The 18,718-nt window shown below is 45.4% G+C and overlaps 3 protein-coding genes across 3 annotated transcripts; 2 read left to right on the forward strand and 1 right to left on the reverse strand.

The window, feature by feature from the left end:
* Nucleotides 1-6,783: 6,783 nt before the first annotated feature.
* Nucleotides 6,784-7,606, forward strand: LOC133886978 (phytosulfokines-like). Its single transcript, XM_062326890.1, has 2 exons — nt 6,784-7,077; nt 7,241-7,606. The coding sequence occupies exons 1-2, from the start codon at nt 6,925-6,927 to the stop codon at nt 7,382-7,384; spliced, it is 297 nt and encodes a 98-aa protein (XP_062182874.1). The 5' UTR covers nt 6,784-6,924; the 3' UTR covers nt 7,385-7,606.
* Nucleotides 7,607-8,972: 1,366 nt separating this feature from the next.
* Nucleotides 8,973-12,598, reverse strand: LOC133887397 (uncharacterized). The gene is made up of 3 exons (XM_062327334.1): nt 12,050-12,598; nt 11,777-11,964; nt 8,973-9,975 (listed from the first exon to the last, which is right to left on the reverse strand). The coding sequence occupies exons 1-3, from the start codon at nt 12,489-12,491 to the stop codon at nt 9,412-9,414; spliced, it is 1,194 nt and encodes a 397-aa protein (XP_062183318.1). The 5' UTR covers nt 12,492-12,598; the 3' UTR covers nt 8,973-9,411.
* A 3,716-nt stretch (nt 12,599-16,314) lies between these two features.
* On the forward strand, nt 16,315-18,621 carry LOC133886170 (lysM domain receptor-like kinase 4). The gene has a single exon (XM_062325909.1). The coding sequence runs from the start codon at nt 16,411-16,413 to the stop codon at nt 18,388-18,390; it is 1,980 nt and encodes a 659-aa protein (XP_062181893.1). The 5' UTR covers nt 16,315-16,410; the 3' UTR covers nt 18,391-18,621.
* Nucleotides 18,622-18,718: the final 97 nt, after the last annotated feature.

Genomic DNA, 18,718 nt, shown 5'->3' on the forward strand with positions numbered 1-18,718 from the left:
AAGATCTAATCTGGACGGTCGGCTACATATCTAATGGCGCAGGACAAAGGGGGCAGCGGGGAGAGCTAATACGACGGCGTCGAGGAGGTAGTGGCGACGCACGGCCAAAAATCTCACCGAAATAGGGTTCCGGCTACCGGTGGCAAATCTTGTAGAGGGGAACACGACGAGTCTGATTTGGGGCTTACCTCGAGCGAAAAGGCACGAGAAGGCGGTCAACGACGAAAGGGGGCTGCGGAGCACACGGGTTATCATCGGGACAGCGGCTCCGGCGGTCAAACGACGAAGGTGACGGTGGCTTGAGCTCCGGTGGAGGCAGGTGGCTCTGATGGTGGCTTCGGATGGCGCTGGAAGGCACTGGTGCGGCATGGCAGCGAGCTTGGCCAAAGGTGGTGGCAATGGTGGCTCGATGCTCTAGATCTCAGTGGCTGCATTTCGGCAACTTCGGCAATGGGAAAACATAGAGGGGGTCACGAGCATATATATAGGCGGCAGAGGAGGGATCGGGGAGGGCTAGGACACTTGAGCGGTGGTGGGCTCGTGATTGACTCGGACACGGCGGTGACCTTCGACTCGAAGACGACGATGGGCGCGGCGTGGGGGTGAAGGCGGGAAGCGGTCGGGTGTCTTCTGCGTGTGGGCTGTTGCGCTGGTGGGCTAGGACGCACGGCTAGTGGACCAAGCAGGGAGAGGAGCGGGAAAACGGTTCGGCCAGCGCGGGTTGGGCCAGAAGGGAGGGAAGAACGGGGAAAGGCGGCCCGAGAAGGGTTTTTCTTTTATTCTTTTTCATGTAATTTCTAAACTCTTTTGAATTCGAAACAAAGCAAAGATCTCAAAACAAAAAGGCTCAAATAAAATCCAAACAAACCAAAGAAAGACCTAGATGCCTAATAACAACATGAATACATGATAAATAAATATAACCTAGGTCACTTTGGATTTAATTTTAGAAAATAGGTTTGTACCCTGTGCTATTGATTTAAACTCAAATTAAATCTAGAAAATTTTTAGGAAATTTGAGAAATTGGAAATCAGGGTGTTACATCATGCCACCATTGCAGTATGTCGAAATCTTCTTATTCATAACTGATAACATCATTGACAATGAAGGTTGTTAGCTCCCCACCGGATGCTGGAATTCCGATACTCGTAGATGATCGTGACGAAGAGTCTAAACTTCTTATAAATAACCTCCACTAAATATTTTTCTCCATGTTGTCATTTTCTTACTTATTGTGGGTGCTTGTGGAGGTCGTTGTAGGGAAACTCAACATATTTTGTTTCATATTTACTATAAACATCAAATAACTTAGAATGAATATTAGTATAATAAGTAGAATAATTATGGCCAACAGCATCACTTAGAATTGTGAGAACTCTATAGAAACCTGTAATTTTAGCTCTATAATCTAAAATAAAGGCAAATGCATACAACAAAGGAATTTTTTCTAATATTTTAAAAATTTAGATATCATAGGAACTACACAATCTCTTGGAAGATTATCATTTTCATAGCTGTTTAAATGAGTAGCAATTTCAATAATATTATGCACTACTAAACAAGATGTTGGATAATAAACTCCTGATAAACTCACAGTTGAATCATAAAAAGGTTCAAAAAACTCTAGTATCCTTTCAGTAACATATCATTGCACTTTTGTGAGTAAAGTTTGACCGCTCATGTTGATGATAGTGTGTATGAATAAACATACCAAATATGCTCTTATATGGTATAATATTTTTAAGCATCAAGATAGTACAGTTCTATCTTACCGAAATATCCACGAAAAACTTATGTGGACTCACACCTATTGCAACATAATACTACTTATATGCTGTAATTCATTGGTAGAGGGGTTCACAAAATTTATTGCAGTACGAAAACCATCTAGCTATTGCGCCAACCTTTTTAAACCGGATTTTACTATAAGATTGATAATATAACAAACGCAATATTGATGTAACAAGAAAGATTAATCATATGTACTAACCAATGGAGTAAGAATATCCATTGCTCTAGACTTTACACCGGCATTATCTAAAGTGATATAAAATATTTTATTTGTGAGCCCAAAGTCTTCAACTACTTGAGATATTTTTTCAGCAATATTTTCACCGGTATGCATATTGTCAATTAACTAGAAATCTATTATTCTCTTTTATAGTTTCCAATAATAAAATGAGCAACCACACTAAGATAATCTTTTTTAGCCCTACCTGTCTATATGTCCAAAGTCAAAGCAACTAAAAATATACATGTTTTCAATATTTCTTTAAGCTTGCTATGACATGTGTTGTCGTATTTTACCATATCCCTACTAGTTGTCTGTCTAAAAATATGCATGAACCTAGGCTTATGAGCTTGCTTGATGTAATCTCAAATGCAGTAGACTTACCGATGTTGAGTGGTAGATCCGCTCTTGCAATGAAGCAGCATAGCTCTTTTCGAGTATTGGCGGAGTCATACTCCCAATGACGAATAGAGCCATCGGGGTTATACTGTAGCACCGTCTGCTTCATGGCTGCTCCACTCTTTCGCTTGCAAGTTGTGGCGTACCTCTTCAAGTGTCCCGTTCCACTTGAGGACTTTGCAGATAATTCATGTTTATAAATATAACACCTAACATACCTTACACTTACCCTATCTTCCTCTATGTAGACCCTTTCGAAGTCTTACCAAACTTCAGAAGTAGCGACTCTTAATCTTTTAGAGTCGGTGCTTACTAATATGTGTGCACTTATAGAGCCTGGAGATGGAGGTGTTATTGTATGTGAACCAGCGGGAGGTTCACCGTCGGGTCCTTCTACAGCTCCAGCACTACTATCGAAGGGGTTGTAGTCCCCTGAGAGTCCTTGAAGAAAAAAGATCATGATCGATGGACGTATCATCATGATCATGATCATTGGCATCCATGATAAATGTCAAATGGCACTAAAAAAATTGAAATATTCAGAGTTAGAAATAATCAAATAATAAAACAAAGAACGGAAGAAACAAGAAAGAATAACGATGCAAAAAATCACCAAGATTTCGTCAAGATAGCAGGATGATGGTGTTGAAATTTCTCGGAATTTTGACAACAATTCAAACTAAATTTGCTAAATTATCACAAATTTTTAAAAACTTTGAGGCAAGAATAAGAGGAGGAAACAAGAGAGCTAATGTTGTTGCTAGTGTGGAATAGAAAGATAGGGTGGTGCTCTATTTATAGGTAAAAAATAGTGATTTTTGAAAGAAAAAAAACCATTTTTTTAGCCCAAACGGTTGAAAATAGGTAGAAAATTAAAAACTAACAGGTTAAACGGGCCGGGCGCAGCCCATTCAACCCGTTAATCTAAGTGTGCCCCCATGTGCCCACCCGTGCCCATTCGAGCTGGCCCCACACGCCAACGGCTAGGCGTCGGGCCAGGCATGCCGGGTAGGCCATGCTGTGCCTCGCGTGCCAGGCTGGTCGTGCCTCGCTGGCCTGCTGGCGTGCTGATCCAAATCGTATCTGGTCATGCCGTGCTCCTGCTTCCTCATGCTGACCCATCTCAACTGGGTCGTGCCGTGTTGGCATGGCGTGCCGCGCGCTCGGTCCAGGCACAGCCCATCGCCGCACGCCATGCCTGGGCCGTGCCTACAGTGATAGGCCTTAGGCCAACCCAGTAGGCATGGCCTAGTTGGCCAGCTTTAGGCACTGCCATTGCTTATCTAGAAAACCTTAACTAGGTTTTCACCTAGAGAACCTCCCGGAGAATGAAGGAGAGCACCAAAGCACTGCCTCCAAGGAGGGAAGGGTACCCGAGGGCGTTACTGGAGTCGGCATTGATAGAAAAGCCGATCAGGGGGCCAAAACATGAAAGGAGACGAATCGGCCCAGGGAGGCTAGAAAACAGCAGTGAGCATGCCCAGGCTCCCCCCACCCGAACTACGCCTAAACCGCCAAAAGCTACCTGCAGCAAAACACCACTTAAAACAGAAGGCCACCGAGTGGATATGACCAACTACATCAAAGACCTCGTCAATCACCATTGCAAGGAGCGGGGTAGTGGGCCACGAACATCGAGCCGCCACCACGAAGGATTCGGCCACCCACGTGCCTCACTGAGCAATGTCCCCTATGACCAAGTGCCACCGCCCGCACAACACGCAAAGATGATGCACAGGAAGGGGTTGCATGTGTAGATCTACGGGATGGATGCCACAGGCACTGCGAAGCACGTGATGACAAGCAACCTCAATCTAGATGCACACGGCAGCTAATGCCCAGTCGCCATCACCTTAGGAGATAGGTTGTCGTTGTGCAGGATCCCCCCACTAACACAAGATTCGGCCTCCACCAAAGAGGATTTGGTCGTCGACAAAGAAGAAGGTGGCGGTGAAGGCGAGGTAGGTACAACGTTGGGCTCTCCATCAGCGACCCCTCGCTATCGTGCATTCAGTAGCGACACCATCGCCACCGATTCCAACACCAGGACCTTGGAGCTCCCCATCAATGCGTACACCAATGGCGGCACGAGCGGGGTCACGTAGAAAAACCAACCCGATGCGCAAATTCGGCCGCCAATCGTCGTCTTCGCTGAGCAATCCCAATCTTCTGGCCTCCCCACCGGATGTGCTCCTCATCCATTCGAAATCGGCCATGGAGCCAAAGATCTAAGGAAAAAAGGAGAAAGAGAAAGGAAGGACGCGGGAAAGCCAGCTTTGACTCCCCGTTGGCCACCGCTTTGTCAGTTGGCTGGCAACAGTGACGGCAGCTAGGTCAAAGAGGGTGGTGATAGGGATCAGTGACGTCCTAAGAGGGGGGTGAATTAGGATACTTAAAACTATTTCAGCTCCAAAAATAACACAAGATAAACCTATATCAATTTCTATCTAAATGTGCTCTAAGTTAATCTAGTGTGTTTACTCTACCGATCAAAGCGCTTGCAACCTATCTAAGAAGGTAAATTGCAATTAAGTAAATGCGAAAACGTAAATAAGGTAGAGAGAGCAAACTCGCCACAAGGATTTTTTCCCGTGGTATCGATGGCATGAATGTCACCCCTAGTTTATGTTGGAGATCCACAAATGATACGCTCCCGGTCGACACCCGGTCACGGCCTTTGAGCCACCAAGTCACAAAGACAATGCCTCCACCCGGATGAGCAACCAAGCCACCAAGACAAGGTCTCACCGCTAGCCTCTCTTCTGGTTCCTCGCCGCCGTGATCACTTTGGAGCTTGAGCCACAAAGGCAAGGGTCTCCGTGTCCCCGCACAATCGTCTTGGCACCACTCCACACCAAGTCGAAGGGTCAACAAGCTTGTCGACAAGTCAACAAGACTCCAAGGTGCCAGCATACCAAGAGGTACATTGTTGGATCACTCCTTGATCCACTCTCTAGGTAGCAATCACCTAGCAACTCACTCTCTAGGCCTATAAGCACTAATCACTCCCTAATCTTGTACTTAATCACCTTGGATGATCACTTTAAGCACTTTGGTAGCTTGGATGTCTTCTCATATGTATATGAACTTCTCTGGACTCCAGCACGCTCAAATGACTAAGTGGAGGGGTATTTATAGCCTCAAACTCGCGCACTAGCCGTTAACTCAATGGCTCTAAAAAACTGTTAACACCAGATGATCCGGTGAGAACAGTAGTACTAACACCGGATCATCCGGTGAGTACACTCTCACAAACTAGCAATTGGAACCCCACTCAAGCCTTTGTGAATACCGGATTATCCTGTGACGACTCACTGAACACATGACAAATGCACTAGATTATCCTATGTGTATATGTTCATTTTGGTGTTCTCTGGAAATAATAGTCTGGTGTGTTCATTTCATGAACACCGGATCATCCGGTAAGTGTAGCAGAAGAAACTAGCCGTTGGAACCCACTCAGACTCACTGCGAACACCGGATTATCCTGTGATAACTTACTAAATACCGGACAAATGCACTGGATTATCCTATGTGCATATGTTTATTTTGGAGCTCTCTGGAAATAATAGTCTGGTGCGTTCATTTTGTAAACACTGGATCATCCGATGAGGCAAAAGACTTTGCTTCAAACTTTCTGTGAACACCAGACTGTTTTTCATTGTTCTCACCGGATTATCCTATGTAGCATCGGACTAATTTTTATGTGAGTACTGGACTATACAGTCAGGCAAATTTCAGCAGAACAACGTTATGTATTTTAGGTATAATTTTTTCTCCAAACTTCAATTTTGATAATCCTGTACTCTATAGAAAGCTTGTGAAGAGCTCTACAAGATTATACAAAAATCCATCCCATTTGATCATATCAAAATTCATAGATAAGTTCAATTCATTTCTCTCTTTGTTCCGACTTTAGTAATTTATTTTTTATTATATCTATGAGATCTACTAAAGCATACATTTAATAAATATATTAGTCTCATTGACTATGTTGTTATTAATCACTAAAATCATAATCATAATCTAATATAGCTATTTTGGTGACGGATTGGGTCACCATTGCGTCCCACATTCCAGTATTGGGTGGTTGATTAAAAATTTCTTACGCCCAACCTCACTTAAATTCCCTTTTGGGTTTCTCTCAGAGATTTCGGATTCTTTTCTTGTGAAACATGTAAACAACTCATGTGATCTCAAATACTATATGTTTCCCTTGTTCTGTATTTGTGTATTTCTGGTTTCCATTACAAGCCATAGTGTCACATACCAGACAGCATCGGCATCAGCGGAAGAGATCGTCGTGATTGAATAGGCCCACAGCAACCTAGCTACGTACATTTATGCCCCTATTAAAGCCCTCTTCCCTTCCTTCCAGCCCCTCAACTCCAAACCAAACACCTTACACGGTTACACCTCTTCCATAAATCCAACCCAACACATAACACCTCTCTCTCTCTCTCTCTCTCTAACCAACAAGAAAGCAGAAGGGAAGCAACCAACCAAGCTAGCCATGGCGCCATCGCCACGACGGCACACCGCCCTGCTGCTGCTGCTGCTGTCTCTCCTCCTCCTCCTCCTCCTCTCCGCCGTCGTCACCCACCCAGCGAAAGAGGCGGCAGCGAGCTCGAGAAGCCACGCAGAGCTCCAAGACTACCACGGGGAGGTGCGTGCTCATGCCAGCAGCTGTTTTGCGCGCACGCATGCAGTTATCTGCAGACTATATACGATCAGTGCCATTTCTCACGCGTGTATTTATTCATGTTTAATCATTAGTTGCATGATGTATAACGGTCTTAATTAGTTTTTACTTTATATATCTATGTCAGGTGGACGAGGACACCACGAGCTTTCTCACGGCGGCCGACGAGCGGTGCGGCGGCGCCGGAGGGGAAGCAGAAGAGGAGTGCCTGATGAGGAGGACGCTGGTGGCGCACACCGACTACATCTACACCCAGGGAAGCCACAACTAGCCAGCAGCTGCTTCAGATTGCTCCAATCGATTCCATAGGCATGCATGGTATAGCTTCGGATCACTGAAAAATTTGAGATGTGTCGACTCGATCCATGGCAGCATGATCGATCCGTGGAGAAGTTGTCACTTGAGAGTTTTGCTCGATTTATATATGTGTGTAATATTTTCTTTAATTGGTGGAATTGATGGAGTCGATTATGCAAGTTGTTAATTTGCTGTCTGGGACAGGAGAACCTACTCTTGCTGACTTAAGAACACGGCAAGGGATCTTGTAGCTCTAGGTAGTCTAGAACACATGGGAATGTTGGTCCCAGCTGCTGAATGATTGCCTAACTTTCGAGATCTAACGCCTGACTCCCTTTTTTTTTATCTTTGACCCATACGGGTTTAGGAATGGACCGACCATCTCACCCCAAAAGCCTGTGCCCATGGTTTAGTGCGTCTGAAGCTCTTAGGAGGGTTGTTGCGTACATATAAGCTGAACAAGCACCACCGATTTCTATTTCGGTACTAAACGGACACGGTAATGTCCATTTACCGGAAAAAGCTTTGTATCCCAACCATCTTACCGAAAAGCTTTAGTTGGGCTGTACTTCATTAGCCAGAAACTCTGTTAAATCACTCTGCTCTGTGGTGTCAACTAAACAATCAAAACTCCAATTTAACTTATAAAACTTAGCATGTGTTAAGATAAGTTGTGTTAATTATATTTCATAGGTAAGTTTTGGCCTTTTGGGGGCAAAATAAATTTGAATCAAATACAAACTTTCACATGAAATACCCCTGACCCAGACAGACCCTAATGATAAGATCATAAGAATAATGGAGCAATAACCAATCAAACACTTTCCTTGATGTCATGAGCTAGCTTGCCACCAACCTAATGCCGACAAGTTTCCCCAAGAAAAATGAGGTAATAGCAGGAAGCTGGCTTAAAAATGCAGGGAAATAGCAGCAGTACAATCCTGTGACTCTTGTCCCATGTGTCAGGTTCATAGTACAAGTTGACTTATTGCCTCGTGTGTGGACAATGAGGTAGAGCCCAGCTGAAGTCTGAGGTTTAGCTAATTGTTTTATTTCTGATATTAATTCAACTTGATCACTGGATCAAGCTTCCAAATAGGCATCTAGCTGTGTTAAAGTATCAATCAAGTGTGCACCGGCCAAAGGTTTTCGCCAAAAGATTTTCAATTGGTTGCGAATTAAACAAGGAAAAATGATGCTTCATTCTGCCGGAAAATCTGGTGCTTGGCCAAATTTTGCCTAATTTCTGGTTGTTCTCGGTTACTTGGTCAATCTTGGATTTGGATGCTTCTGTAATATGATTTGGGCATGCATATATGTGACATGAATTGGGATTTTGTTGATACACTCACTCCTGTGAAAACACACACACGTCGTTTTTTATTGCGTAGGTCAAACTAACCGTGGCCATTGACATAATCTAGAATATTGGGTTTAAACACTTCAAAATGATGAGGTCAGAATTGTTTTCAAAAGCCAGCTTCATATTATTACAATTTTGCTATGTTCTATAAATATATTACCATAAAACTAATGGTCAATGTTATGTTTCGTAGACCGCGTGGATATCTAAACAATGCTTTTTTTATTACATGAGGGAGTACATTGATAACATGGATGTTTTTTTCTCACTAAAACATAAAACAAATTGGAATTCGCCAACATAGATTGCTGAAGGGTACATGTAGGAGGAATCAGAATATTGATTCAAATCATTGCATTCACTAGCCTCTACAGACTGTACAACTTTCACTAACATTGCATGCTTAAATCAGTAAGTAACTTCGAACCTGAAAGGAGGGGGGGCTTGTAGTGGAAACCCATGATACATTTCACTGGGCACAGAGAGGACGGGAGAAGTCAAGCAAATTCTGCAGCGGTGGCAGTGGATCACAACATCCCCACGAGACATATTCTGGACATCAGCCAAGATCATTGTATCAAATCGTATGATTGAATCGGATGCACAAATAAGCAGTATGATCAAGCCCGCTGGTGATGTTAGGCTGTGTCATCATCATCTTCCTCCAGATCACTGAAAGATATATCTTCATCACCTGCTATTGGAATTTCCGCGTTTTCTGTGTCACCTGTCTCCTCTTCCAACCATTCATCCCCATCATCGTTGTCGTCGTCATCATTATCAGTTTTCTGAATGACAACTTCTGATTGCTCAGTGATGTCAACTGCATCTCCTGTAGAGAGATCACGTTTGCTTTCTTCCATGCTAGATTGTGAGACCGCTGTGGTCTCTTTCAGTATGGGCACAAGTTGTACAGGTACACTGCTGCTGGTGTTATCCGAACAAACAGCTTCAGCATCGCTGACTGTATTAGTTGATAGAACTTCCTGATTGGTTGGTTGAGGTATGCCATAGTCTACGTTGCTAAAAGATGTGGCCATCACAGAGTCATCTTGGTCCTTCAATACACTCAACAACTCTACAGGAGAAGCTAAAGCACCATCTTCATTACTGAAAGGCACATGTACTGTTTCTTCATTGCTGCTCTGTAGCTTCGTCTGATATTGCAAATCATGTGACAACTTCTCTCTAGCTTCAAAAATCTGTGCCAAGTCAATCAGGAGTTGATAAGAAGTTTGCCAGCAAACAATGCAATGAGCTGGAAAATAGCAGCTTATCTTTTGTGCTGCCAGAACAAAGTTAAAGGGTAACCATCATGACATGCAAGAAAGTAAAATCACGAACAGAAACTACTAAAGCATTGAGGGCCCATTAGACTTGCTGTCAATATATCCATCTTTCAAGCATGCATGTGTGGGCTAACAAGTGCCATGAATAAACTTCAACATAGGGACTGATTGGTCTCACCATACAAAAACTTTATGTTCCAACACTTTTGGCAAGTCAATACTCACTTGATGGCTAATTCTGTATCTTTTGTTGTTTGACATGTTCCCTTGATTCACTTTATATCTAATTCCCATGAAACTTCAGACTCATGCAAAGCATAGTCAAGGGAAGAAAGTTAAATGACTGAACAATTGATTAATACCCTCTAATAATTATAAATAAAATCAAGAATAGAATAGAATACTCTTTTCAGAAAAGAAAAAAAAATTGGAGGCCTAGGGAAGGAATTGAATTAACAGAAATACATTAACAACTAAAATCTAACAGATCACTCAATCATCATAGAAAAGTACTGAAACATAATAATTACAATGAATAACTTCAGCTGCGAAGCCTATGCTAGGCCAATTTTAAACTAGGGGGCTACTTCAATGTGATTTGTTTAACTCAACTAGCTTGAAAACTGATGTCTAAGAATTAGATTCCAAAACTACCACTAAATCATTATTTCAAGCAGAGGCAAAAGAAGTGAGAAAAAAGAATGCAAATTAGAGTCACTACTATAACATAATTCAGCGGAATTGGTGGGAGGAAGGGAATGTGGGAAGGTTTCATTAGCTTAGCTGACACAAAAGAGAAGGTAGATTCAGATTATAACAAATCCACCACACTTGATAACAGTTAACACATACACTTGGTAAGAAAGGTTTCATTAGCTTATCTGACAAAAAGGAGAGGTTCTATGGTAAGCGCAGAAGCACAAAGCTTGAAAGTGTATGTATGTGTGCCTCGTGAGACTATGATTAGCCAATAAGCCAACCATATTTTTATGATTGCTGAAAGCCGACAAGCTAAATATTTTGACATCAAAATTCCAGAGTGAGCTCAAACTGATGATCAAGTTACAGATAGAACATTGACTAACGTAAAGAGTGTGTATTGCCGACAGAAATATGACAATGATTTAGCGGCCATTTTCCCAAAACAGTACAGCATTTCATTTGAAGGAAGGAGGATGCAAGTGCCTAGCGTGGATGTCTCGGACTCTCACTCAGATTAAAATCATAATTATGATGCAACGTTTTTGTGCAAACACAAACTGTTTATATAGAGATTGATCATATTTCATGTCTACCATTGCAATTGTCATATGAGCATGACTGCCTTACCTGCACACACAACCTGAGGTGAAAAACATATCAAACCAGAGCACAATTAACAACTACTTGCACTAAGTTTCTTGTCACTGCAATTTTCCATGATTCCAAATACAACATAGCAAACATCAAGATATGCCAGACGAAACAGTCTCCATTTTACAACTAATGTGATCTTGCATCCGATTCCCATCCCACTACTCAGCTCAGCTAACAAATTTTATGCCGTTATTCCTCCAAGTGAACTTAGTGAATCATTGACAGCAGCTAAAATCCTCAGTGAACTTATGCCAAGGAAAAATCCTCAGTTAACTTAGTGAACTTATGTCAAGGAAAAATCCTCAGTTAACTTAGTGAACTTATATGGCTACCTCAGATTATATCAAGGCAAAATCACCTGCTGAGTCGACAGAATCTCGGCATCGTCCTTCTTGAGCTTAGGATGCAGCAGCACGAAGTATATCTTCCAGAAGCAGCCCTCGCTCATGTGGCTCGGGCAGAGCTCGATCCTCAGATCAGCCAGCTCCGGCGCCAAGCTCTCGACGGCCAGGGCGTGGTCTTGCTGCGCATCAGTCATGTCAAAATCTGCACTTCAAATCAATAATGCAACAGATAATTAGTACATCTTAATCAAGACTAAAAAATAAGGCTTTTGGGGAGCGCAACGAACCGTCTGAGTCCGCATCGTCGGGAAGGAGCGGGAAGTCGAGCCAGAGCTCGGGCCGCAGGGCGGCGTCCCGCGCGAAGGAGACCACCTCCTCCGTGACCCCCGCGGCTTCCGCCTCATCAAGCTCCGGGGGCAGCAGGGAGGAGGCGATCTTGGCGAGACCAGCGACGGCCTGGCGACCAGGGAGCCGCGCGAGGCCAGCACGGAAGCGGCCGGCGATCTCGGCTGGGTCCGGACCGCGTGGAGCGCCGCCCGGGGCGGCGGGCGCGAGGAAGGAGGCGAGGCCCTGGAAGCGGTTCGCCAGGGCGCCGGTGAGCTCGGAGAGATCCTCGCGGACGCCGCGCGGGGGCGAGCCGGGGGAAGCGGACCGGCCCGGGTCGGTACTGTCGGTTTGTTCCTCGGGGGAGAGGAGGGAGTTGGCGATCGAGCGTGCGAGCCACGCCATTGCCGGCGGCGAGGTTGGTGGCGGCGGTGGTGTGCGGGAGCGAGAGACTTGGGGCGGAGGGGAAGGTGGGTGCCTTGTCGTGTGTCCTCTGTCGCTGTCGGGTGGGGACCCTAGTTGGGAAGGTTATTTCGCCAAGGCAGGAGTGCACGCAAATTTCCTGCACTACGTATTCCGCTGAGGAAAGCGTATAGACTAAATGTGTTATTATAATCTGAGTATACAACTCATTTTGCATTATTCTGTGTATTAGCAAATTCACTTCTGTTTCTTAAGCATATGATAGCGTTAAAAGATAAACTCTCATTCGCATTAGATTCCTTATTGTGATCCAAAATTCTATGTCGAGACGGAAACAATACAAAATTGAGAAAGAGGATGTGTCACGGACAAATCTTTAGCAACTTAGCAGAATTAGAGATGGTAACGGGCTTGCATTCAGCAGGTAGCGTCATTCTGTACCCGGTCCCATGCTGAACAATGGATGCAAAATTGACAAGAAGTCAAAAGGGACACAATAAAATAATGCAACACCAATTCACCACATAAGTTCAACAATACACAGACCTAATATTGCATAACACAATTGACCACATGATCACACATGGATCATATAAGTTAAATTCATCACATGACCATATGATCATATATCGACCAAGTTCACCAATCAATAGATGGAACCATCAGACAGTGAAGGGGTCAGTAGATGGCTAGATGCAGAGTTACAACAAGGGATAACAAGGAGGAGGAAGAAGGATCACTAGACATTGCCACCGTGGAGCCCTAGGCCCCTAACTCTAGTTGTTCTCGTTGTCTCTCTTGCCTCGCTCTTCCTCTTGTATGTGTTGTGTGCACGTATGGATGGGCAAACAGGCCTAGGGATTTTTTTTTTACTCTTCTATTTTATATGTCATGTTTGGGCTTGAGCCAAGCAAGAACTTTTGGGCCAAGGATCATTTATTTAGGTTAGGAGCTGCTGATATACATGAACTTAGGGCCCTATGGGTTAATGGGTATAGAGAGTAGAAGAACGGACCCGCACCCTCTCAACCCGACGGGTGGTGATTTTGCTCCTTAACAAACCCATAGGGATGAAAATTGGCATGTTAATAGATCCTAATGGAGGAATTACCTGCCGAGTTTTGGGTTATGGGCCCATTGCCATCTATAGTCCAAGTATACCACTTCAGGATGCTATACTGTGAAGTCCTTGTATAATAGGGAATTTTTTTTGCAAACTAGCAAATTGGTGCAAACGTACAAACATAATGTCATATGTTCAATCCTCATCTAAAAGCTATAGTTGATCCCATCATCCTATTAGTGGAGAGATTATCTCATGATATTTCATAGTTGCACGGAGGGTTTTATGCAAATCAACCTCTCTATTGGTGAGGTGGTGGGATCAATTGCAGCCATTACATGGGGATCTGTTCGCACCAGAAATTTTCCCTTGTACAATAGAATGCGAACGAACCATAAGGAGAAAATTCATAAGATGTTATGGAAACTGAAATACCACTTTAAGGCTGGTTTTAAGGCCCAAACCGGTGTAAAATTCTGGCCCAAATTTTTATAGGTTGGACTAGAAAACTCTGCTTAGGTGGCCGGTTTCCAAGAAAAAAATATTCTGCTATTTTGGGTTGTTCCAGGCGGAAAAAATAAAATCTTCTGGTTAGTCGACACTTTTTTTCCAATAACTATCAGGCTCGCTCCTGCTAGCTCGCGAGGATGATGGGACTGGTGATGACATCCATGCCCTCTAACGATTGCACTAAGCTCCAGTGCAATGATATGTGCCGCCATTGTCGCCGGCCTGATCCGCGTCGCCATCGTCGTCGCTAGCCTCAATCTCCACTCCTCATCTCCTTCCTCTTCAGTTCCATAACAGAGTCGAAGCTTCTCCAAACCCTCTTTGATGGGGATCATGTAGCAAGTTCTTGTTAAATTGTTTACAGTTCTATCCGTCAACTTTATGGTACAAACAACAGTTCGATCTTCTCGACAATGGATCGTTGAAGATATATGACAAATCGTAGGCGTACACCTACTGCTATTGCAGAGACTTACACCTCTTTAATCAGTGAAAGATAGAACGTGAAACTTGTCGAATCTGTAGGTGTTCACTCGCTGCCATTGCAAGAACGGCCTCTATAAATTAGTTGAATTACATGCTCGAAGGTAACTATCGAACTCTCAATTTTCAATGAAAAACAATCTCAATCTTGATTGGAACGTTATATTCTTCTCTATGTTGGTTACGTCTGATCATAGGAAGAGCAGGCATGAGACCATCATTATAGGAGTAGCTTATAGCTAACCTATATTTATGATGTCGAGTCTGAGTTACATGGATCTACACCTCTAGTTTATGTAGGCTCCTAAGACATTTAAAATAGCAAACAAACTCATTACATGACATAGACTTGAAGAAACAAACTATAATACATCTGCCATGGGATTGTCATGGAGATATTATGATGCACTTGAAAGGGCACACATGCGGGGACCATCATATAAGATTTACAATAGGTACTCACATGTGGACTCCATACGTGAGAGTTATGGACTAGTTTGTCTGGTTGTGACGAGATCAATTCGAATTGAATTCAAACATTCCTAGTATTCAAACTCTATGTTAGGAATGTCTTGAATTTGTGTGAACCGCAAAAAGAAAATCTTCTAAATATTTAGGAATCCATAAAACAGTTGGATGTACTCCTCATATTTAGCAATCATCACGTGTTAGTGTGACTGCCTATGCAGCATGCAATGAAATTGTCGTAACCCTTGGTAGAAAGCTCCAAATCTTATGCCGTTTGATCCGTTGATAAATAGATTTGATACCCTTTTAAATATCAACTTTGTAAGTCCTGGAATCCTCTATACACCTGCATACTCACTCAACCGCGCGAATCCATTTTTGCAGTTAGCAACTCTTTCCAGGCAACCTCTCCAAGACATTTGTGCGTCTTCACTTAAAGGAAACGAGTTCCCTCGGTCGACAAATTCACATAGAGTTGGACAGATTCAATTCAATTCAATAAAAAAATGCTCCTGAAGACATGTTCTCTATAAAATAAGCAAGCAGATCAGCTTTGACAAGCACAACACTGAATTCTTGGCCTTCCAATATCTCTAGCTGCACCTTCCAAAATACTATATCTATTATATTATTATTTAAGTGTTAAAAGGAGTAACCATGTTCATTCTCAAAATTAAAAAATTATCATATTAATTAGAAAAAAGAATCTAGACCACTCATTATTATGAACATCTAGCGATCTAGATTAAACTAAAGAGTATATATCAAATACAATTAATAAATAGCTAAATTCGAAATTAAAAATTATAGAAAATTAGCAATTTTATTTTCATATGGTTTGAGAAGCAAAATATCTAAATAAAGAGTCCAAATAAAATAAAATAAATAATAATTAAAATATGGACTAGAATAGAAAAAAGAAGGATCTATATCAAATATAGTCTTGGAATAAAAATCAAATTATTATAAAAACCAAATACCTAAATAAAGAGTTAATGTAAAATACAATTAATCAAATATTATTATAATAAAATATTACTGTGACTCTAGGCACGTTATTAAGGTGAACCAACTTACCAGTTTTATCTTAAAAAAAAAATCTCCAGCTCCACACAAGCAAACTGCAAACTAGTACTCCAGCTGACCAGTTTGCTCTCCTGTCTCTGTCATTGGCCAAACAATCTGTCGTTGACCTTCCAGCTTTAAGCCATTGACTTTTCCTTGCAAATCTCATTTGCCAAGTCATACATAACCAGCAGCCTTGTGAGTACTCAACACTGCTGAATCTTTCCACGAAGAAGATGGTTGACTTTTTACTTTGACCTCTGCCCATATAAGCTAAGCTGAAACCAAGAACTGCAAGCCAAAGCTGCTGCAATGGCCGCGTTCCATACTCTGACTACCTCCTCTTTCTTGTTCTTCTTCCTCTTCTCCTGCGGGTTTGCGCCACGAGCCCGGGCGCAGCAGCCCTACGGCTCGGCGATCGCCGATTGCGGCAACCAGCACAACTCCTCTGGTTTGCTTGGCTACTTCTGCAGCGGCAGCAGCGCGCCGTCCTGCCCGACCTACCTCACCTTCAACGCCCGCCCGCCCTACGCCGACCTCGCATCCATTGCAGCGCTCCTCGGCGCCGACGCCGCGGGCCTCGCCGCGGCCAATTCGGTCGGGGAGACGGCAACGCTTGCGCCGGGCACCAAGGTGCTCGTCCCGACGACCTGCTCCTGCACGGCCACGTCGGGGGGACGGTTCTACCAGCGGAATGTGACGTACGTGGCGCGCTCCGACGACACGCTGTTCATCATCTCCAACAACACGTTCCAGGGCTTGTCCACTTGCCAGGCGGTCCAGGCGCAGGGCCTCGGCGGCGCGCCACCGACGAGCCTCCTGGCGGGGCAGCCGCTCGCCGTGCCGCTGCGGTGCGCCTGCCCCAGCGCCGCGCAGGCCGCGGCCGGGGTGAGGTTCCTGGTGAGCTACCTCGTGGGCGAGTTCGACGACCTCAGCGCCGTGGCCGCGCGTTTCGGCGTCGACGCCGAGAACGTCGCGGCGGCCAACGAGCTGCAGACACCGTACACTATATTCCCTTACACCACCCTGCTCATCCCCGTCAAGTCCCACCCTGACATATCGCAGCTCCAGACACCAGCGCCGCCGCCTCCGCCGCCGCCGCCGGTGGTAACGTCTGCGCCGGCCAAGAGGAGCAGTAACCATGTCGGGGTTTACATTGGCGTTGGTGTGGCAGTGGCGGCCGTAACTGTCATTGCCTCTGCCGGAGCTTTCCTTGCTCTGAGGGCGAGGAGGAGGCGAGCCGGCGCCGTTCTGGACACCGGAGAACTGGCCAAGAAGGAAGGTAAAGTAAACGACAAGTCAACACCATCGGTGGGCACCGGCCAGTTCTCCGTGTCGTTCAGCGAGGCGTTCTCGAGCATTTCCGTGTCGGACATCAAGTCCTCCCTGAAAGTGTACACGTACGCGGAGCTCAAGAAGGCGACCGACGATTTCAGCCCGGATTTCCGCATCGGCGGGTCGGTATACCGCGCGGTGTTCAACGGCGACGCTTCCGCCGTCGAGGTGGTCGACCGGAACGTGTCGGCAGAGGTGGAGATCATGAGGAAGATCAGCCACCTCAATCTGATTAGGCTCATCGGCCTCTGCCACCACCGCGGCCAGTGGTACCTCGTCACCGAGTACGCCGAGCACGGCGCGCTCCGGGACCGGCTCCTCGCCTGCGGCACGGGCGCGGCCGCGCCGCTGAGCTGGGCGCAGCGGGTGCAGGTCGCCCTAGACGTCGCCGAGGGGCTCAGGTACCTGCACGAGTACGCGCGTCCGCCATGCGTGCACATGGACGTGACTAGCGGCAGCGTCCTCCTCGCCGACGAGGGCCCCCGCGCCAAGCTCCGGAGCTTCGGCGCCGCCAGGGCCATCACGGGCGGCAGCGGCGGCGAGGTGCTGTTCACGATGACGAGCCGCATCGCCGGGACACGCGGGTACATTGCACCGGAGTACCTGGAGCACGGCGTGGTGTCGCCCAAGGCCGACGTGTACTCCCTCGGGGTCGTGCTCCTGGAGCTCCTCACCGGGAAGGACGTCGAGGAGCTGGTGGGCGACGGCGTTGGCGACCCATTCGCCTCCTTACGTGAGCTGGCCGAGGAACACGACGATGACGGTGACGCCGTGCTGCAGAGGCTGGAGGAGCTCGTGGACCCGGCGATGCCGGCGGGGAGCTGCCCCCAAGACGCCGTCGTCGTGATGGTAAGGCTGATCGAGAGGTGCGTCCGGCGCGACGCGGCAGGCAGGCCGAGCACGGGGGAGGTGGCTCAGCGCCTTCTGCAGCTGTCCGGCGTCTCAGCGGTCAGTTAGCAGAGATCACCGGAGTCGCTCCTGAGCTCCGGCAGCGGGAAATGCCTAATCTACTAGACTAGTAGTAGTCATACCTGCCATCCTGGGAATTGTGAAACCACCAAAGTTTAATCGTGCACGTTGAATTGAGTTTAAGAACTGATTGTTCTTGGAAAAAATTGGAACTTGCTATTAATCAACCGACTCAAATGCCTGTTCTCCAAACGAGTTGGAAAACGGAAGCTTGACTAGAGAGTGATTCGAGGCGTATCACTCTATGAGGGGATGGAGTTGGTCATGACATGAGGGCTCCTTCGAGAGGCCCTCCGGCGACGCTGGTTCCTTCCTT

Source organism: Phragmites australis, chromosome 12, assembly GCF_958298935.1.
Source record: "Phragmites australis chromosome 12, lpPhrAust1.1, whole genome shotgun sequence".
Taxonomy (NCBI): domain Eukaryota; kingdom Viridiplantae; phylum Streptophyta; class Magnoliopsida; order Poales; family Poaceae; genus Phragmites; species Phragmites australis.